The sequence below is a fragment of the Chelonoidis abingdonii genome, chromosome 26 (genome assembly GCF_003597395.2).
Source record: "Chelonoidis abingdonii isolate Lonesome George chromosome 26, CheloAbing_2.0, whole genome shotgun sequence".
NCBI lineage: Eukaryota > Metazoa > Chordata > Testudines > Testudinidae > Chelonoidis > Chelonoidis abingdonii.
Window position 1 is genome coordinate 6,758,316 of NC_133794.1, and position 22,298 is coordinate 6,780,613.

Sequence of the window (22,298 nt, forward strand, 5' to 3'; positions counted from 1 at the left end):
GTTATTTGGCGGCTGTTTGATTCTTTCAAGACCCAGAAAGAACAGGTAAGAACTTCTTTGTTTAATATCACTGGAGTTATATTTCCATTTTAAGATCAAACTGGCCGAAGCTGCCTTTACACATGCTGCACAGGGATTTAAAAAAAAAAAAAAAAGACCAAAGAGATCTGTACAATCCAGGGAGGAAGGGGAGAAATAATCAATGCCAGAGCTTTGGAAATGTTCAACTGGAGAGGACTTTATTTTCTGCTTAAGAGAACTGGAACTATACAGCATCTTTGCACTGGACCGAAGCTGGGAACTTTATCTGGTTTAGTTTTGTCTAAACATAAGCAATGCAGTGTAACTGGAAACAGTGACATACAGTGATTAAACCACAAGGGGATAAAGAGATGCTCTGAGAAAACAGCACTCTCTCCACACTGCAGTCCTTCCTACCAAACGGCACTGGCATTTCTTAATGGAGTGACCTCATGCTGGAATGGTTAACACACAGTATTCTACAGACCTTGACACAGCTTAATTGGCTACTGATCTTTCTGTACTGGGAACTACTGCCCATTAACCCCTCCTTGTTTATACTCATCACAAACCAAAAGGCATCTTCAAGTTTTAAGTCCATGCAAGGGCAGAGGTGGAAGCTCCAGTTACCATTGTCTGACAGGACCAACAACCTGCACTGAGCCAGCTAACATGAAGGACACTTGCACACAGGCACCCAGTGACAGGCCTTATCAGCATGGCTCGTTGTGTGGTATCTTATCAATCTATAAATGGCTTTGACAGATCCGTTCTAAAAACAAAAAACGGGGTGCAGACCAAATGCTGCTTAGTCTAGAGAAAACTTTCTTTTTTTTTTTTTTAAAGCAGTGCAGGATGGGACAGAGATTCATTCCATCTTAAACACCAGAGCTCACGAGCCATTTTCACCACCATCAGTGCAGTTCTGTAATAAATACTCTATCATTAATAAGGTGGATGTGGGAAGCATTGAAGTGTGACCTTTAGCATCGACACGTCTCCTAAACGGAGGAATTGTCAATGTAAAACTCAAGCGGCTGTGGCATGCCTGAGAATTTTAACATTCTCTCTGCTTATGAAAGATGCTACCGTCTGTTCGTTTGATTGCATTCTCATCCTTGGCTAACCATGCATCTCTACAGGTGGAAAACATGTCAGGTGCCACGGAAGGTAGTGAAATATGAAATGAGGTTTTTTTTAAACTAGATCTATGAAGTTCATTCGGGAGAGTGCAGGGCTGGAGTAGGGTTTTTTTTTTTCTCCTCCTTTCTTTCCCTCGCCCTTTCCTTTCTACAGGTCACCAGGCACTTCACTCTGTACGTAGAATGATGTGGATCCCTGAATCTGTGAAAACGGGTCCGCTCATCTCACCAGCCCGCAGCGCAAATGAGGCATCTTCAAAAGGTTTCTGCATCTGACCTGCAGAAAGCAGCAATGAGAAAAAGTTCAATTAAGTCAGCAGAGAGTGGAAGACCTTACTGAGCACACCAGCCTCAAAGGAAGGCAGCCTCCAGGCAAGCAACCAAGTCACCAATTAATAGCTTGCAGGGGGTGTTTGTTTTCATCTGTTCCCTGCAGACACTTCACCAACACACATGACTCAGATTCAGAGCTTTCACTCAGACCCCATAAACATCACTGCTGCCAGGAATAGTGTTTCAGCGAACTGGGAATTCAAAGGGCAGAGGAAATCTCCTCAGCAGATTCACTGGCACAGGAGGGTGTTAGTCTTTCAGTCTCAGATGCCCTTAAAGCACAGAGAGGGGAGAGATGTGGTGTGCATTACAAGCTGCACTAAATAATTTACAGGATGCATCTGGGTAATGTCATGACCTAGATAGACAGCATGCTTAATGCTCTGGTCTCCATGTCACCAAGCTCCTGATGGTTTATCAATGGAGACCCAGGAAAGCCAGAGATGATGCTGGGATGGCCCCTGCATGAGAGAGAATGAGCGGGCGGCCTAGGGCAGTTCAGCAGTGGGCTACAAAGGTTCAGTTAGAAGGATTTCAGCCATGAGGGGAGTTACCGGTTCAAGAAGGAACAGGATTTTTGCCCAATTTCCTGTGTCAGTTTGGAAGTTATAGCAGAGAACCAGCATATCCTAGCTGAAATAACGAGGCTTCACACTGCCAGCACTGTGGCACTTGCACACCAGATGCCTGCAAAAGGGCAGAGAGCCTCCTGGCATGTAGGGAAGCTTCACTCCCTGCACTTTGCAGTGTTTGCCTTGAGATGCCTGAAGAGGGATAGATCATCTGCTCGCCAGGAACACAACATAAATCTCCTGTAAGTTTATGACCCTTGTCTCAGAGTTTCAACACAGTGCAGTAGCTTTGGACTCTTCAGCACATTAGGAGATGGCTGCAGAAAGCATTAGACAGCATGACAGATGGATCATCAGCAGGCTCTTTTTTCCCCTAAAGAGACATTTCAGTGATATACTAATCTCTTTGGGAGCTAAAGCTTTCCAGCCCCACACAGGCCATACATCCTGGACGCATCACATGTAGCTGAGGAGCTGCTACAGAATTCATATATTTCACTTTCGGGTCTAAATCCATCCACAGTCATTCCTCTAGCGAGGCAGTAAGATGCCATGAAGGCTAGATTCCTCCTTTCTGGATTAGTCATAATAGCTTCAGCCTGATGTCTTACCCTTCAAAAGAACACTGGTTTTATTACTGAAGTAACTTGATACATAGGACTTCTCAGAGTTCTGCTTCTCTTCTCCAGTTAGTGTTTAGAATTTAGATTAATTGGTAGGAGAGGCAAACTGTTTGCTCCTCTCATTAATTCTTATTCTAACGACACATTCATACGATTCAAACAGCATTATCTCGCCCAGAACTGCGTCCTGAAAACCCTTCATCTTAGATGTTAGTTAATTGTGCTACTAGCACAGGATCTTTACTTCAGACGAAGAGAGAACCCTTGTGTGCCACACTAGAATAGTTTTCCTAAAGCAAAAAGCATCAATTATTTGAAGTTTTTCAAGAAGATAAATTGGAATGTTTTAGCAGTTTCACCTCTGAAGTAACCAGTATTCACAGTTCTAATAAATTACGTTTGCAGCCCAAATGACAGCAAGAGGCAAAGATGGAAACTAAGTGTGACATCTCGAGAGTGCAGCAGCCACTTGCAGTTCTAGTGTAATCTAGAGGAGACAAAGTCTTGCAAAATTTCTTTACTTTCTGATTAAACCAGGAGAAACCTTTTTCTGTAAGTCACCAAGAATGACAATGAACTGACGGTCTGAGCCAGAACTATCAGTCACAGCATCCCAAGATTCATGGCTATTTCACTGAATCCATACAATGCCAGTGTTATGCACTGGCAAAAAGGAAATATTTATCTGAGGAAGGAGGAAAAGTTTCCCACCATGTGCAGTAACTGGAATTCTTTGAGATGCGTGCCCTTGTGGGTGCTCCACTTTAGCGGTGCATGAGCCCTGCCCCTTTGATCAGAGATTTTTGGTAACAGGACCTGTTCTGCCTGCACCCTACACACTTCCTACCCTGTACCAAGGCTACATAAGTAGGGGCCTACCAAATTCACAGCCATGAAAAATGCATCAGACCATGAAATCTGGTCTCCCCCTGTGAAATCAGGTCTTCCATGTGCTTTTCCCCTATACTATAGGGATTTCATGGGGGAGATGAATATTTCTCAAATTGAGGGTCTTGACCCAAGAGGGAATTGCAGGGGGGTCACAAGGTTATTTTAGGGGGGGTGGCGGTATTGCCACCCTTACTTCTGCGCTGCCTTCAGAGCTGGGTGGTTGGAGAACGGTGGCTGTTGACCAGGCAGCCAGCTCTGAAGGCAGCGCCCTGCCAGCGCAATGCAGAAGTAAGGGTAGCAGTACTGTATGATGCCACCCTTATTTCCGGACTGCTGATTTCAGAGCTGGGCAGCCAGATGGCGGCGGCTGCTGAGCTCAGCTCTACAAGCAGCAGCACAGAAGTAGGGGTGGCAATACCATACCATGCCATCCTTACTTCTGCACTGCTGCTCATGGCGGCTCTGCCTTCAGGGCTAGGCTCCCGGCCTGCAGCTGCAGCTCTCCAGCCACCCAGCACCGCTGCCAGCACCAGGAGCGCCGAAGTAAAGGTAGCAGCACCCCCCCCCACACACACACACACAATAACCTTGCAACTCCCACACAACTCCTTTTAGGGTCATGACCCCTACAATTACAACACCATGAAATTTCAGATCTAAGCTGAAATCATGCAATTTACGTTTTAAAATCCTGTGACTGTAAAATTGACCGAAGTGGACCGTGAATTTGGTAGGGCCCCATATATAAGGCTGTGTGGGTGAACCATCCTCAGTTCCTTCTCTACTGGAAAGACCACAGAGGTAGCTCCGATGCAGAGCAGAGAAGGGAGGGTAGCGATGCACCCACAGGGCACACATCTCAAAGAATTCCAGTTACTGCTCAAGGTGAGTAACTTCTTTGAGTGGAGTCCCTGTGGGTGCTCCACTTCAGGTGACCCCCTAGCAGTAACACTTCTGGGAGATGGAGTTTTGGAAAAAAGAGTCCATCATTAAAGAAAACTGCACTGCCTACTGTGGCATTAATTAGGGAACGGTGGTTGGAAAATGTGTGCACTGAGGACCATATCGCCACCCCACAGATTTCAGCAACCAGAATGTCTGAGTAGAGCTACAGATGTAGAATATAGGAGAGCAAGCAGTCACTCTTTGAAGAGGTATAACCTCAGCAAAACCATAACAGGCAATAATACATCCAGAGATCCATTTAGAAAGTCAGATACTCCCCTAGACCTGGCTGCAATAGAAAAAAAGAGTTTAGGGAATCTTCCTGAATAGTTTCCTCTTAACATCTAACATATGAAAAGCCGCCAACTCTGTAGACTGATGCAGCTTAGAAAAAAAATGAAAGGTGAGTAGTTTAGTTGATATAAAATTCAGGAAACCATAAAAACTTTGGATGAGGTCCTAAAGATACCTTGCTTTCCAAGGAGAAGGTAAAGCCCATCTCCCCAACCCTTCAAGCAGAAGTACTGACCACTAAGACAGCCATCTTCAGACAGATGTCGCAACAAGCACATAGCTAATGGCACAAAGGATTGTTTCATGAGACAGTTAAGAACCAGGCTGAGATCCCAAAGCAGTGTAGGGGCTCTAATCTGCAGAAAAAGACTGATAAATCCTTTCAGGAATCTCACTGCGCTCAGATGTGCAAATACCAAGAAACTACCTATCTGCACACAGAAAGCTGTTACTGCCGCTAAATGAACCTTGACAGAACTCACAGAAAGGCCAGAATTTTTCAATTCCAACAAGTAACCCAAGATTGAGGAAAGAGGCGACTGGATGGAGAAAGATGGCGCTGGTTACATCAAAGGTTGTAATCTTCTGGGAATGGGCAATCATCACTTGACAATTTCTGAAGGGAAGTATGTTGAGTAGATTCCTTTTGGCTATTTAAGGGATCTTTTGTATTTCCAATGAACATGTGGGCTCTTGTCCAGAGAATCATTGAGGAGCCAACCTTGTCGTTGCGGAATGTTCAGATTGGGGTGAAGCACCTGACCTGCATCCCGAGACAATGGTCGAGGTCTGACTGGGAGCCGCCGCTGCCGCGGAGGATGAGAGAGGAGTTTGATGAGGTAAGGAAACCAAACTTGTCTGGCCAAGTTGGTGCAAAACAACTTTGGCTTGGTCCTCTCTGATCTTGATAAGGACCTTTAACAGCAATGAAGTTGAAAGATGTACATAAAAAAGACCCCCAAGCTAGGAATATTTTGTTGAGGATTTGAGAGTCCAGCTCCCATTCATAATTTATGGATAAATATCTACTCAGGTCATCCACCATGGTGTTTTGTATACATGGGAGGTAAGCCACCAAGATGACTATCCGATTGGGTACACATGAGTTCGCAAGCTTTATCACTTTGCTACAGACTGAGGGGGAAAGCACTCCACTCTGACAATTGATAGAATACATGCATGCTATGCTGTCCATCATGATCTTGATGGGAGTTGTTTTTGAGTAGGGAAAGAAAGTGAAAGCAAGCGTTTCTGACCCCTTTAACGCCAACACATTGGCCTGGTCTACACTACGCGTTTAAACCGATTTTTTCAGCGTTAAACCAATTTAACGCGGTACCCGTCCACACACAAGGCCCTTTATATCGATATAAAGGGCTCTTTAAATCGGTTTCTGTACTCCTCCCCGACGAGAGGAGTAGCACTAAAATCGGTATTACCATATCGGTTTAGGGTTAGTGTGGCCGCAAATCAACGGTATTGGCCTCCGGTGGTCTCCCACGTGCACCACAATGTAGCGTCGTCTGGACAGCATCTCGACTTGGATGCTGTGGCCAGGGTAAACAGGAAATTAAAAGCCCCGCGAAATTTAGATTTTCATTCCTGTTTTGCCCACATGAGGAGCTCTGATCAGCACGGTGGAATGCAGTCCACAAATCCAAAAAGAGTCAGATGGACCATTACAGAGATACTGGACTGATATCGCTGTATGGGGAAACAAATCGTTCTAATCAAAGCTCCGCTTACAGAAGCAGGAAATGCCAACAGCGTTTGAAAAAATGCTCCTGGCTAACTACACGTGGCTGCGTGACAAGCACGGACGGAAGCAGAGACTCTACCAATGGGACATACTCGATGGTGGCGAGGGGTACTGAGGAGATTCAGCTATCCCACAAATCCACAGCATCTCGAAAAGGTATTTGCATCCTTGAGCTGAGCCTCCCTTATGCCTGTAGACTACAAACATTGTCCGGCGTGGTTCAGGGAATAGCTCCTCAATTTACTCTCCCCTTCCCCCACCACGTTGAAAGAAAGGGAAAGAAATCATTTCGTTGATCTCTTTCATGTCACCTCTAGTGTCCATAACCTGAATTGCTGGTAGATTCGCTGATTGCTGCAGAGTGAAGCTCCAGTATTCACTCCGTTTCCCCTCCCCGCGTGGCAGATGTGGCAATAGGACTGTAACAGGCCCTTGTTTCAACCCCGTGCAGTGCCTCCAATGCTGTGATCAACTGCGCTGAATACCCCGGGCTGGCTCTGAGGTGAGCCCGGGGGGTTCGCCTGGTAAAAATAGGAAATGATCCGGGTCATCCCAAAAATATTGGGAACGAAAAGCGGCTGGTAACGTTCTTCATCATAGCAACTGGGGGCTGAGCTTCAATCAGCCCCCCCTTTCATGTGTAAAGAAAAGATTTCTTTCGATAACTGCCTGGACTATAGTCATAGCAGTGGATGCTGGGCTCCTGCTCCCTTGCGCACTCTTAACGTCCTGCCTGGACTATCATAGCACGGGGCGCCTCTCCCTGCATTATGTCACTAAAAAAATCAGTGTTTCTTATTCCTGCATTTCATCTTATAACTTCATACACAAATGGGGGTGAACACTGCAACGGTAGCCCAGGCAGGTTGGGGAGGAGGAGGGAAGAACGGGTGGGTGTATACGTGTTGCAGGGGCACACCCCGTGAATGGCATGTATGCTCATCATTTCTCCGGGATCTGACACGGGAGCAGCTGGGGGCGCTCTCTGAGACTACCTGGTTCTCCTTTAGTCATAGTTGCCCCATTTCAGGTAGGAAAACTGACTATTTTTAGAACTTTAGAAGAGATGGATTGACTCGGGAGTCATTCCAGTTTTGCATTTTGCGCCCCGTCTGATCTCAGCCCGGGGCCTACCCATGATAGCAGCAGACAGTACATGAGGGACAGAATCTCGTCATCGCCATCATGCCAATTTAACCCTGGCAGCAGACGGTACAGAACGGACTGATAACCGTCCTGTATCATGCAAAAGTCAAATGAAATGCTGCTGTGTAGCACTGGAAGTATTCGCCCTCCTGTCCGCAGGCATCCAGTACAACTACTGTGACTGGGTAAAAAAAAAAAAAAAGAAACAACAAAAAAAAAACTAACATGACTCCTCACGGTTTCCGCGCATTATGGTCTGCCAGGGCATCCAGGAAAAAGGGCGCAACAATGATTGTCTGCTGTTGCGTTGTCCCGAAGAAGAATGACTGACGACATTTACCCAGACCACCTGCGACAATCGAATATTTTGCCCATCAGCCACTGGGCTTCTTCAACCCAGAATCCTAAGGGGCAGGGAGACTGCGGGAACTCATGGGATTGCTATCTGAGTAGCTGACCACAGTAGCATGCTCGGAAATCGATGCTAGCTTCGGACCATGGACGCACACCGCCGAATTAATGTGCTTAGTGTGGCCGCGTGCACTCGACTTTATACAATCTGTTTCATAAAACCGGTTTATGTAAAAATCGGAATAATCCCGTAGTGTAGACGTACCCTCAGATGTGCAAATGCTGTTCCTGTTGTGACCATTTTCCTTGGACTATGTGAGGACCCAAATATGCTCGCCATCCCAAGAGGGAAACATCCAATGTTAACATGACTGCAGGGGGACCAGGTGAGTGACTGTAGGACCTGACTGAATACAGATACCTGTTTATTGACACTGCATTTATGGGATACCTAAACTGTCCTGAGCCACCCCTAGAGACACTGAAGATGCAACCTGGCACTGTGTGTCACAAAAACACAAACTGCCATGTGCTCCAGCAGTTGTAGACATGTCTGTGCTACAGCTTGCGGGCTGAGGTGCACTCTTTGCATAAGTTTTTTTTTTAAAACACAGCAAGGAATCTGTTGAGAGAGATATCCTCTGTCTGTTCTCGAATCCAGATGCGCTCCTATAAAAATCAATTTACTGATATGTGTCAGTGACCCAACCGACCGCAGTACCAAGTGACATCCAGAGGCTGCAAGGAGCAGAGACCTTGGCTCATTCAGTACCAGAATTCCTGCAGTATGGGAAGCCCAACAGAACTCAGTATCATCACCAGTGATGTTGAAGAGGCTGTTGTGCAAGGCACTGTTGATCCTGAGTGGTCTCTCAGTGGTAGCAGTCTTTGTTACCAAGCCCTGTATCACTGAGGTATTGGACTTAGTTGAAGCTTTAACGTGCTTCATGGTATCTGAAGTACTTGGCGCCTCACTAGCTCTCTTCTTTGGGCCTGATGTTTCCGGTGACTGAGTCTTCTTTGATGAGGAACTCTGTTGTTCTGCTCCTCTTATCTCCTCCCTTATACTTTGAACAGGAAGCTCTTGGTACCAGCGGTGCAGTTATAGGTACCTCAGCCAACGAGAATGCCAGAAACTGAGGTTTTGGTGCCATCTTCCTTTTGGAAGTGCTCTGTGACAGTGCTCTCGATGATGATGAGGCACTGACAGATGCGGAGGGTACCTGTACAGCGGAGTTCTCTGTACCCAGTTCTCTGAAGCCGGTCAGAAGGCTTTCTCCATCATTAACTGTCTATGCTTAACTTCCCTGTTCTCACAGGAATTTCCCTTAAAAGAAGGGCATATTTCACAGGTGCTGGGAATGGGCTGGGAACAGGAGAGTCTCCGAGGCAACGAATACAGTGGGAGTGCTCAATAGGTCTCGACAAGAGAATCACCTTTTAATCTTAGGGAGACTGGCATCCCCGACAAAAGGAAAAGTTGTTCAAACCCCTCACTGGGGGGAAAAGATTTCTCTTAAATAAAAAATGGAGGGGCAGGGAGACACAGAAGTTCCAACTATAAGGTGCTAACCCTACTACTACAAAGCACTAATTATGTAGCTAAAAGACTAACAAGGGGGGTAAATGGACAGCGAACAGGCACATGCTAGACTCCGTCTCTGGCCGAAGGCAGCGGAGAAGGAACTGAGGGCGGTTCACCCATACAGCCCTTTATAGCCTTGGTACAAGGATGCGTAGGACCCATGCACAGACAGAACAGGCACTGCTACCAAAATCTCCACTCAGAGGTGCAGTGACGCATGCGTGCCTGGAGTGGAGCACTCACAGGGACAATACTTGAAGAATCTCTTATTTAACTGCAATATAAATTAGCTCTGTACGTGGATATAAAACAGTACTTTATTGATACAGCTATGCAGACCACCCTGCGTGCTGTCTGCTCACCAATATACCCTTGCAGCACTGTGCATCAACATAGATTTCTGCTGCAAATATACAAATTTTGCAGCAGGGCAAAAATTCAAAATGTTTAGGAACTTGCCTTAAGAACACTCACTCCTCATCCTGCTAGCCTCAACAATGAGCTTAGGAAAAATGTGGGGTTTCCACTGACGGTGTCACATGATTCCACCTCACTGTTTCAGCTGTAGACAGTTCTCAGTAGACTTCTTCCTTTTGGATTTGTTCAAGTTTCTGTGACTTTGGAGAACGTGTTTTAAAGCCAAAGACAGAAAATTGTTGCATTTGCCAGCACTAGTTTCCCGATTTACTCCAGCTACAATATGCAACATGGGCACAAATTTTATGTGCTCCTGGCATTCAGGTGACATTTTGTTTTTTAAATACATCTTTTACAGGATCTCATTGTTTTGTACTTTGTTCTACTCAGTGGAAACTGGATACATGGGCAACTCCAAAGAATTAAAACTTAAGTGATCATAGATAGGACAGTGAATCTCAGATGGTTCAGTTTCACTTCTAAATTTCAAAAGAATCTTCCTTATTAATGGGATTTATTGGGACACCTGAAGTGATTGGAGATCAGCTTCCTGTATTTACTCCCTCACCACACAGATCAATATTTCTGAAATGAATTCCCTCACCAGCAGGATTATTTTTAGTTGGCTGAAAATCGCACCCATTTGGCCAATTTGCTATTACCACCTCTCCCCCACACTGAGATTAGTGCTTAATTATCTGCCTGGCTTGTCACTAGTTCCATGTGCTCATTTCCTCCTTGTTCACGGTTACGCTAAACAACTGGATTCCCATTCAGTGTGGCTGAAAAAAACTCTCTCTCTAGGCAAAAGCCAATTTCAGAAGGAGCGTTTGTGTAACATCCTCTCCTCCTAGAATAATGTCATAGCTGTATTCTTAACTGGTTTAACGTCTAAGCAGCAAACTACAGTTCATGCGCCGCAAGGTCTCCTAGCACACCAATCCACTGGGGGGTGGGAGGGATTATTAATTCTCACCCCCTACTGAGGAATTTCAATGTCAATTATGTAATCTCAGTATTGAATTCATGTCACCTACCTCTCCCAAAAGCACCCAGGTCTCCTCCCGCCTTTGCCGAGCTGCAGTCACTAAACTGGGAAGCGAGAGATTCGAAATCTTCCTCTCCAGATTTAATCTTCTGGATGTATCCTGTTGATACACATGAAAATTCATAGTCAGAGGCAAGAGCCAAGTCAGAGAGCATGCTGGGGAGCGAGGGGAGGCAAATATTCATAATGAAAAAGGGTAGATAAATCTGAGCTTTTGTTAGTTACTGAGAGCATTTCAAGGAACCTGTTTTTCCCCTGTGCCATTTCAAAGAAGTGCTTAAGTCTTAGCATCCCCTAATGGTAAGTGTGAGCCATTGCAGAAGGTCTGTAACTCCCAAGAAACTAGCGCAGCACCTCAGGACTTGGCTTCGTGTTCTTTGTGCCAAACATCAGTGGCCTTTTGCTGTACTGAATCCCAGAAGTTCAGGTTGCACTTGCAAGCATGACTGCCACTTTGGCCATGTCTACACTACTGGCACTTACTGAGGCACTGCTACGTCACAATAGCACCATAGGGTCAAAGTTTCCTACAATGACAGGAGACGTTTTCCATCACTGTAGAAATTCTGCCTTCCTGAGCAACAGTGGCATTCTTCCGTTCACCTTCATGTGTTTGTATTACAATGTATTTGATCATGTAAACAACATTTCATGCTCTTCTACAACCTCAGATGCTCTTCTAGGATCTTTTACTACTGTGTGCTGTTCTGTGTATACTAGAAAAGAATCCATGACATTGACTTACACAAGATGTGCAACAAATGGGGAAGCAGACCCTGTGAAGCCCTAACCTCACTCACTATTCACCGATCAGTCTATAAAACTAAAAGTACAAGGTTCCTACAGAACCTGTCTCATCAATTCACACCTCAGACACCTTTTCACCACCCAGCTAAGACAGACAGTGTACTTTCCAAAGTGCTCTGCATGCAAGAAGTGAGGTTTGCAAACCCTCTTAAATGTAAATCAAGTCAAAACTATAAACCTTCCCCACAACACTCAGAAGCACTTCTTACTGAAGGCTATTTCCAAGCACCTTTCAATCTTCCTAGTGCATCCTAAGCCTTTTCACCTCTAGTTGCTAAAAAGGGTGATGGAGAGAGGGGTTGAAATGCAGAGACTCACCACCAACCAATCAAGACAAGAACTTTGTACTTAAATCTACAAAAGTTTACCCTTGGTAAAAGGCCAAACATGGAAAATTTCAGCCAAATAGGTGGAAGATTTGGAAAGTTATGGGTGTCCGAAAATGGAGTTATAATGGAAATACTCAGAGCCTTAACTGGAAGCTGCGTCTTACAACTCCAGCACACGTACTACCCTGCACTCATATCTGTGTAACAAGAAATAACAGAATGTAACTTACCTTTTAGATTGTTCCTTGACATCAGCAACTCAACATTTGACTTGTATTTCAGAGAGTGGAAGGGGGTATGTAACTACTCAGGCATTGAAAACATTTAATCAGAGACAAGTAAAACCATGTCACACGCAGATATCTGAATTACGCCATGACAGACAATTCTTGATGGTTCATTGAGATCCATTAGTCTCTTGAGCAAAGGGCTATGCAGGATTTTGGGTTCAAAAAAGAGAAGTTCATAGAGAATACATCCATCAACTACTATTAGCCAAGATGGGCACGGATGCAACCCTCATGTTCTGGGTGTCCCTACCCTGTGACAGCCAAAAGTTGGGAGTGGACAACAGTGGACAGACCACTCGATAACTGCCCGTTCTGATTGGCCACTGTCAGAAAACAGGATTCTGGGCTTGATGGACCATTGGTTTGACCCAGCATAGCCACTCATATCTTAATGCAACTGAATGGGTCATTTTGAAGAGCATCTCTGGCATACAGAGTACTACATTACTGCTAAATCAACCAGCACTGACCTTGCTTTACTTTTTAATTAGAAGCCATTAGCATTAAGATTAACAAAGGCACCCAATGCCCACCAGCAATTTTTGGGAGAGGCACTCCACAAAAACCATGAATGGTATAGAAATTTGTTTCAGTGTTTATTTCATTTCACTGAATGGAGAAATTCCCTCCTAGGCCCAGTCTAGAATTTCCCTCCATCCAGAGCAGAGACTGTTCCCTGCACTGCATTCTCCGAGGCTCTGCACAAGTTCCAGTGGCTCAAGGAAACGGACTGCCACCACTTCCACTACTGCACAAGCTGACAGAAGGTCTGGGATTAGGGTGCTAGCCCAAAGACATAGGTTCAACTGTCTGCTCCATCCCAGGCTCCCTGCATGACCCTGGATAAGTCAGTCACTCAGGCCCAATCTTCAAAGGTATTTAGATATGCAACTCCCACTAAAGTCAATGGCTGTTAGGTGCCTAACTACTAGTCTGTGCCTCAGTTTCCATCTGTGAAATGGGACAACAGCACTGCCCTGCCTCTCAGGGGGCTTGCAACGATAAGTACTGTAAAGCTTGTCAGGTGCTCGAACACAATGGGACTGCGAGTCCATACCAGTACCACAGAATAGGTACATCTCAGCCATTAGGAAATGTCACCTCTCTTCCTCCTTTGTCTCCTAGTTAGCTTTTATCCCCTGGCTTTCATCCTCACACTCCTGCACCTCCCTAGTCAGTTTCGGCCTCCCCTTGATATTTACACCCTTCACTGAAATGTTGCAGCCACCCCACCCCAGTTGTGATTTGGTGACTGATGATGAAATAAGCATGTGTTTTTTTTGTTTTTTTTTTTAAAACAATAATGGCCTAAGCTTAATAGCAATACTATTAACAGTCAAGGAGTACTGGGGTATAACCGTTACAACAGCATCGAGAACCCCAAATCAGCACCCCCACCCCAACAGCTACACACTGTGCCATGTAGTGAGAGGGGCCCTGCTGCAAAACACTTACAGCTTAAATAGACAAAAGAGTATGAGGGGAAGTCACAGAGGGTAAGTAACTTCCCCAAGGTCTCACAGGTCAGCAGCAGAGTTCGGAATAGAGCACCGATCTCCAAAGTCCCAATCCAGTGCTTTTCCCTCTGGACCACGGGATGTTAAGTCACGTTAACAGCATCATACCTGTGTGTGCTTTAAAGAGAGAGAAACCATGGTACACCCCTAAAAGAGGGGGAAGTTGAAGGAGGATCTATCAACAGAAGTGTGCCCACTTCACAGGTCTCCTTGGATGAGATCATGGCAGGAAGACGAGCACTACCAGCTTGCAGCATTTCAAAACTCAGGAGGTGGTTCTCTCCTTTAGCTGTGAAGAACAGCAGGGGACCGGAACAAGCCACTCTTCAGATTATTTATAATTAGGGAAGGCAAGGTCCTAATGCTCTTTCAGATAATACAGGAGAACACAGATGTTAAAGGGAGAGATTCAGATCTCATGTGCATGTTTCTCCACTTTTGTTTTCTCTGCATGCCTCTCCTGAGGCACCCTGCAGATGCACATGCCTCAATGGTGGTGTCGCTACATACTTAACTTCAAGGGTTCATGTCTGGGGAGAACTTCAGCACTCCAAACAAAGGTGAGGGAGAGTTTCTTACTTCTTTCAAAGTCAGTCAAGCTTTGCTGCCTTCTGGACACCCAGTCTTCCATCTCCAAAGAGAAATGCTGGACACAGCAATTGCTATGAAAGGGGAAAGACTGTGCTTCGTCCAGCCATTATCAGCATGAGCATCCTACCAGTGAAACCCTGCAAGATCTTGGAACCATAAGGCAGGGTAGGTGTGGTAGTTGGACTTTCAATACAGCCATAACTGCTGGCTCTCCTGAAGCATTCAGGGAGAAGCACACAAGAAAAGGAAGTTGTTTAGCCTGAAGTCAGTACATCTCCTGGTTTCAGAAGATGAAGAGCTTAATTGAAGTAACTTACCATTTGGACACCGTAAGCCAGGTGAGAGCACTTGTGCTCTGAAAAATGGGCATCTGGACACTAGATTTCAAGCTGTAGTTCATTGCTCTAGGAGGGTCAGTGGAAGAGTCTTACTTCAGAGTGTGTGCGTATGAACGAGAGCGCACTAAATTCATTTTAATAGTTTGAGGGAATGCTCAGGGACAGAAGAGGGCAACATCAGATGCAAAAGTTTGAGGGGATAAAAAGTTTTGCTACCGTATACTCCAAATACGGCTCCAGAAATGCTCCCTCATTAGCAAATATTTTACAGATGAACTGCATCTGCACAGGAAGCAAATGCCACTCTAACATTACACAGGTGCATATGGTGCTTTAAACCCTTTCTCTCTCTGTATAAAGAGCAACTCAGTCAAGCTACAGGTACAGCAATTAAGGTGCAAGAAGCCATGGAGACTCTCAGAGAGATCAGCACAGGCACCTCATGGAAGAAGTGGACCCTGAAGATAGGAAAGTAAGGTCACTTAGCAGAGAGCCGTGGGTGGCAAGAAAACGAGCAAGAGTGGGAGAGGGCAAAGCAACTAGAGGGGAAATAGAGGCGCGAACAGCAGCAGCTCATGCGGCAACAAGAGCAAAGATGTTAGCAGCAGGGGAGACCTGTAGAGGCATGTTGACAGCACCACACATGAAGAGATTCCATGAAGCAAAATGCAAAACTCCAAGTGTCACCAGAAGGAGTGAGCTTGTGGAAAGAGACACCAAATTCCTATTGGAGTTGTGGTGATTCCTGCCTTGCACTGATGGTCCAGTGGAGTTTAGCAATGTCTCAGTGCTTGTTGGAATTTTAAGGGTTAGCCATTACATGCAATATTGACATCTCAAAGCAAGGAGACAGGAGCCTGTCAATAGTCAGCGAGGGGAAGGAAATGAGCTTCCTCCTCAAGACCCCAGAACTACCCACAAAAGCTTGTGGCAGCCCTTGCCTTGGATGAGACATTGCAGTAAGCTGCCATGTCATGAAGAAACTAGAGGAAAAAAACCTCACTGACAGCAAACTAACCAGTCACTGCCAAACAGCTACACCTCAATGATTCTCCAAAAGACTGTCTGGTTTTGGTGACCCAACCAGTGACAAAAATATATGGTTGATTTTTGTCTTAAGCCAGTATGACTCAGTCTTCTGCTTGGCTAAGTTTTGTCTATTTTTAGAGACTGAAAGAGGATAGGTTGGTTTTTAAGGAAAAGCAATCTGTCAAACTACATCAGATTTCATTCAAGCAGTTCCCACTACAATAGTCTTCCACTGACTGAAACCAAGCATAAAACATTCCTTATTGCTTCAAGTCCTGGGATTTCCCCAACAATGGCACATTCCCCCCCACCCCACCCCAAAGTTCAATCAATTGGATCCCTTCAGGTGAAGTAATTGCCAGTACCCTACGTCTGTATAATTATGCAAGGAATTTAATTGAGTAGAGAATTGTTTCTGTATCTTTAGCTGGACTAGTGCTAACCTCAGAACCAGGCCTGTAGGAAAGCTGCCAGAGAGTGGCAGAGAGGAAGAATGGGGGACTGACTTCGGACTATAGCCCTGTGACTATACTTTGAGAGCCAGGGTAGTTCATATTAATTACTCAGAAGGAATATAATGATGTGCTTTAATGCAAAGATGCTAGCAGTAATGGGAGTGGTATTGCTAAATTAAAGGGGTATGCATATTTATCCCACCTTCTACTTTGTTTAATATGTATTCCTTAGAGGTGGAGTGGGAGAGCAAAAGAGAGCACACAAAGAGAGCTGTGTATCAGTTCAGAATCAGTTCTGTATTTTATTTAAGGAAGATTAATGCAAGATTATGAGTAAGCCATTTACCCCAAAGAGGCTTGTTGTGTTTCTTGTGCCTCTGGGCAGAAGACCATTTGTTTTCATAGCATTTATGTATGCACACTGCAGTGGGAAAAGTGAATATTGTTTATCTAATTAAACTAAGCTGCTCCAGCCTATTATAAACAGTATATTTGCACAGTACATTGGCTATCAAAACACAGCATTCTTCCAAAATACATATTTGCATCACCCCGAGTGTATGTTTACTTCCAAGCATCACACTAACTATGCTGGTAAATGTGTCATATCACCTCCCGTTGCACCAACACACACAAAAAGGTTCAGCCTTAATTTGCACACTCATGCTAAAAGAAGTAAAGGCACTTGAGTTAAGAAAGGATCATAAGTTTTAACATTGAAGTCCCTGAGTAGTCAGTTTGTACCACGACCTTCATGCTGTTAAAAGCTTCTGGAGAATGAAGTTGTTACAGTGAATTTCACAAGCCTGCAAAGTGAAACTAAACAATTTGGTTATCACAGCTCTGCTAAATGTATGACAGTTTATTAGTCCAAACACAAAACGTTCTTGCCAAACGGTTAGATGATCTTGTGGTTAAAGCACTAATCTAGGGGTCAACCTGTTCTGCCATGGACACCCTGTGCAGCTCTGGGCAAGACACTCCTCGTGCCTCAGCTCCCATCTCCAATGGGATTAATAGTCCTTCCTTTCACCTACTCTGCCTTGTCTATTTCAGTCAGAAGCTCTTCAAGACAGGTGCTGTCTCTCACTATGTATTTGTGCTGAGCCTGGCACAAAGGGGCCCTCTAAGCATTACTATAATACAAATCAAATCAGGATTATAGTGAAAACTAATGTAACCTACACATTTTATTCACCCATTTTAACTTTCATAATGGTATAAGATTTTGCAATGCTGGTTTATTCACAAATAATGCATCATCTCTAGCTGTCTTCAATCTACTCCCCTTATTACTCGAAAGAGAATCACAAGCAAGTAAAACGTCCAAAACTAACTAAAGTTCATCTATCTAAAACGCTAACCTTAAGCAGGTTCCTTGAGGGCAGGAGACTATAACGAAGCATTTTCTTTAAACAAATTCCAATCACAGGTTTATATTGCATAAAACTTTAATTCTAGAGTTAAAGATTGTGAAGGAAATAGAGACTTAACTGCTCTCTAAACAAAACTTAAGACTATGGTGTGCTATGTCTGTCGAACAAATGCCTCCCGGGAGATCTACTTAAACAATTCTGTGCTATGATTACGTTCATCAGGTACAGTACATCTGCACAAAGAAATTCAATGATGCCTGACTATTTGTCAGAAATTGTAGTGGAGTTAAGCTGTGCATTCATGCAATACATTCTCTAGGAGTTTTTTTTTGGTTTGTTTTTTTTAAACTTGATAATTTTCTGTCATTTTCAGGGGGAAAATACCAGATTGGCTCTTTCCAGGTCAACAGTATCAATGTGTCATCTCACCTTCCTGGAGCAAGGAAAATGCAGAAACAACCTACATAAAATTATGAGTGGATGTTCCCTATGACCTTTGCAGGGAATAGCGTTTATCAAGCACAGATGGGAGTGTCGACAGAAATAGATTTTTTGATCATTCCATTTCATTCTCAGGAAGCAAAAATACAATGATAATAAACATGATGAATGAAAGAATCCCTAATGGCCTTTATCAAGAACACAGCAGGACATTTACATCAAATAAGTTTTAATCACATCTCTCTCGTCCTCAGGTGCCACACAGGGAGAAAGATTGCTAAACATAAAAATTATCTGATAGTGAGGGGACTTCAGTCTCCAGGGCTGTCAATCCTGCACTTTAGTCTAGCACTAAAAATCACTTTAAAATAAAAATTACATCTGGATCTCATACAGAACAAGATTAAAAAAAATCTCTCTCCATAACCTTATCAGATGTTGAAGACCTGCTGTGTCTGAGATAAAGGAGGGCACCCAGACAAAGTTATAAAGACGACTGATTCATTTATTCAGAATAATGTTATCTGGGCTTCTAAGGGGGCGATAACTTGTGTGCAGATCTTCTAACAGCAGAAAGTCTAACTGGCTATAAGATTCTGAAATACCACTTAGTTAACACAGCTCAAGAGAACTTTTCGCTCTAAAATTCACTCTCTCTCACTGGGCCCTAAGTTTATGAACACTTGCTCTGTGCCATGACAAAAGCACTCTTGCTTCTAGTACAATAAAATCCCATTTATCTGACCCTCCACTATCCAGCTCTGCATATGAGCCAGCGCACACAGGTCCAGAAATGGGCACTCTCTCCTGTGGCCACTAGATGGTGCCGCAGGCCGGCATTTTCCCATTCTCAAGATTATCCCAATTTTTGATTATCCAATCGGCCCCAATCCCAGCTAGATCAGATAAATGGGGTTCTGCTGTATCAGCATAGGACAGCAAACTTCGCTGTACTACAAAGTGTTAATGGTCAGTTATTTGGTGTGGTGTGAAATTCCCCCCGTGCAAAGAGCAAACAAGACCTAGGCCCCACCTAAAACCTCACCTCTATGCGGGAGTTGGGGGGGGGGGGGTGGGCAGCATTGAGGCCTAGGTACTACTGCAGCCTTGTGCTCGCTCTTTGCACAGAGGAGATATAAGTGAACCTACTAGAATTAATTACTGTTTATGGCAGCCAGGCTGCAAATATTTCACATTATTTTGATGTATACAATTCTCAGCTCCATATGCACAGTGCTAATAACCTTTCCTCACGCCCTGCAGGACACAACAGCTTCTTTGTTATGCCAGTTATAACTAAGTAACTAACTTAACTCACCTCACAGAGGGGATTTTCCTGAAAAGCTGCTAGCATTCTTGGCAGTTAATTCTGCATCTCTTTCAAAAGACACTGGGCAACGGGTTAGGCTTCAGGGCTACACAGAGTTTGCTGGGGGTGATTTTCTTCTCCCCCAGATGCTGTCAAATTGTTGGCTTTTTTAATTGAAGCAGGATCAAGGCTGTTGTGAGCAAAACCTCATTGCTGAGTCTTCCAAAAGCAACAAGAAACTTTGCAGTAATGTAACAGCATGCAGCAACAACCCTGCTTTACAGCTTCAAAGCACTTTACAAAATGTCAGTCCTCACAACACCCCTGTGAGGTAGGTAGGTCAGACTATTTCGCAAATGGAAAACAGGTTAAGGTGCTGATTCAAAATCAGTAGAAAGACTCCCACTGACTTCACTCCAGACCCTGACTAACTTAGCCCCAAAGCAACAGGAGAGTCAATGGAGAAGCTGGGATGAGAATCCAGTCTCTAAATGCCAATCCCATGCTCAATTTGCAAGTCCAAACCTCACTGCCTAAGCAGCATCCCAATTAAAAGCTACTGCCAGCATTGCAAGGGACAATATGTATGGTGACTTGTCACAACAGGCATTAGGAAAGACACAGGATTCCATCCCTCCTGGACCAGTTTAAGGCTACTGCACACTGGGAAACGTACTGTGTACATTTTGTGGATCATCTAAGCAGGGTATTTGACTATCCCTGTGCAAATGTTTACGCACATCTCAGGCACAGATTCATCAGAATGTATAGAAACTGCATTAGGGCAAATGAAATCTTAAATATAGAAAAAGGAAGATGTTAAAGGAACATTTGTTTTAGCTTCAAATAATTATTTTATTTTTAATATAAAATATACACATTTACAAAGAAAATACAAACACACCTGTCTGACATGACATTACAAAAACATAAAGAGGGGATGGCGATGGGATGAATCCTGTTCTTAGGTCATTTAATCAGGGTCAGTGAATCACACAGCAAAATTGATTCCCCAAGTGGCTATGCTACACGAAAGTCCATGTTCAAGCCACTTGGCTCAAAAACTTTGCCTTAGAGGGTTCATGCTACTAATCAGTCATTTCTCTGTGCGTGTGTATGTATGTTTTAGGCCCTAACAGAACTTTCCCCTTTTCTACCATCAACCTCTCCTGGTTTTACTTGCCATTTATAAGCTCCAGTGCCTCATCTTTGCTCCGCGTGATCTTTTCCTGCCTCCATGATGAGGGCCTTCTGGATTGGTTGTGCTTCACCAAGAGGTGTGAACAGCGCACTTTGGCAGGCTCTCCTTGGCCGTTCTTCCCGCCACCACTGGGGCGCTCCCACTGGCTAGCATTTGTAATGTGGTTGAAGTAGTATACACGGCCTACAAATAAAAGGGAGTAGAGGATTAGATTTTAGAAGTTCCTTTCAGACTCGTGGCACTAGCTTCTTGCTTATCTCATCAGAAATACAAGACTGAATTTCTGCAAGTGGGTGAGAATGTGTGGACGTTGGCTCAAATAAGGAACTGGAAACACTCAATATCCCATAATAATGGAATGCTGCAGCATTGCAGATGTCAATCCCATCTGTTAAGATTCTAGTCTCTAACAAAACACTCCTAATAAGAAATAAAGGAAGAGGGTGTGAGCACAACAGCTCATCCAGCCTCTTTCCAACTCTGGCAAGTCACTTCAGTCCTGATCCAGTTCTCATTGAAGTCCATGTCAAAACTCCCACTGATTTCTATACAAGAAGGTCCTTAAACCTTCCCAGGATAACCTTCACCACAGGTGAACTGGATTGTTCATATTTGTAAAGTACTAATAATTCTTATAAAATCAGAAAGTGTGTCTGCAGCCTTCTGGCATCACACAACAGCAACACACCTTCTGAAGAAGTGAACTCTCACAGCAGAACTGCCTGTATTATCCCTGAAGAGAAAATGAAAGGTTCTGGGTTTCTGGCAAAGAACAAGGAGATTATGTCTCACTTTACCCCAGCATATATGTGAAGATAAAGCATGGTGAAATCTCTACATAGGAAGAATGAAAGGCCTAGATATAAGTGACTCATACCTTACAAACGCATCGTAATTTACAGATTTCAGGAAAGATGTGGACAAACTGGAGAAAGTCTAGAAAAGCACAACAAAAATGATTAACGGTCTAAGAACCATGACCTATGAAGGAAGATTGAGTTTTGGTTTGTCTGGGGACATAACAGTTTTCAAGTATATAAAAGGTTGTTACAAGATGGAAGGAGAAAAACTGTTCTCCTTAACTTCTGAGGATAAGACAAGAAGCAATGGGTGGTTTGGGTTGGACATGAGGTAAAACTTCCTAACTGTCAGAGTGATTAAGCACTGGAACAAATTGCCTAGAGAATTTCCATCACTGGATTTTTAAGAGCAAGTTAGACAAACACCTGTCAGGGAAGGTCTAGATAATACTTACTCCTGCCAGGAGTGCAGGGGACTGAAACAGAGAATCTTGCACGGTCCCTTCCAGTCCTATGATCTTGCAGTTGGAAGACTAAGCAAGAAATTATGTCTGTGTGTGACAGGCACTGCACAAACAATGGGGCCTTGATCCTGGATGTGTCTTTGGGTGCTACCACTAACAAAAAACACTCCCCAACCAAAATCAACTGCTCTTTAGAATAAGCAACAAAATTCTCCAGAAGCAAG

General features: G+C 44.2%; 1 protein-coding gene across 1 annotated transcript; it reads right to left on the minus strand.

The window, feature by feature from the left end:
• Nucleotides 1-218: 218 nt before the first annotated feature.
• PIN1 (peptidylprolyl cis/trans isomerase, NIMA-interacting 1) lies at nt 219-21,700 on the minus strand. The gene is made up of 4 exons (XM_032782027.2): nt 21,697-21,700; nt 20,793-20,993; nt 11,117-11,227; nt 219-1,440 (listed from the first exon to the last, which is right to left on the minus strand). The coding sequence occupies exons 1-4, from the start codon at nt 21,698-21,700 to the stop codon at nt 1,331-1,333; spliced, it is 426 nt and encodes a 141-aa protein (XP_032637918.2). The 3' UTR covers nt 219-1,330.
• Nucleotides 21,701-22,298: the final 598 nt, after the last annotated feature.

Coding starts and splice junctions, on each gene's coding strand:
- PIN1 (XM_032782027.2), bottom strand. Junction 11,228..20,792: donor GGCACTGGAGCTTATAAATG/GCAAGTAAAACC, acceptor GTGTATCAACAG/GATACATCCAGAAGATTAAA. Junction 1,441..11,116: donor CCTGGGTGCTTTTGGGAGAG/GTAGGTGACATG, acceptor TGCTTTCTGCAG/GTCAGATGCAGAAACCTTTT.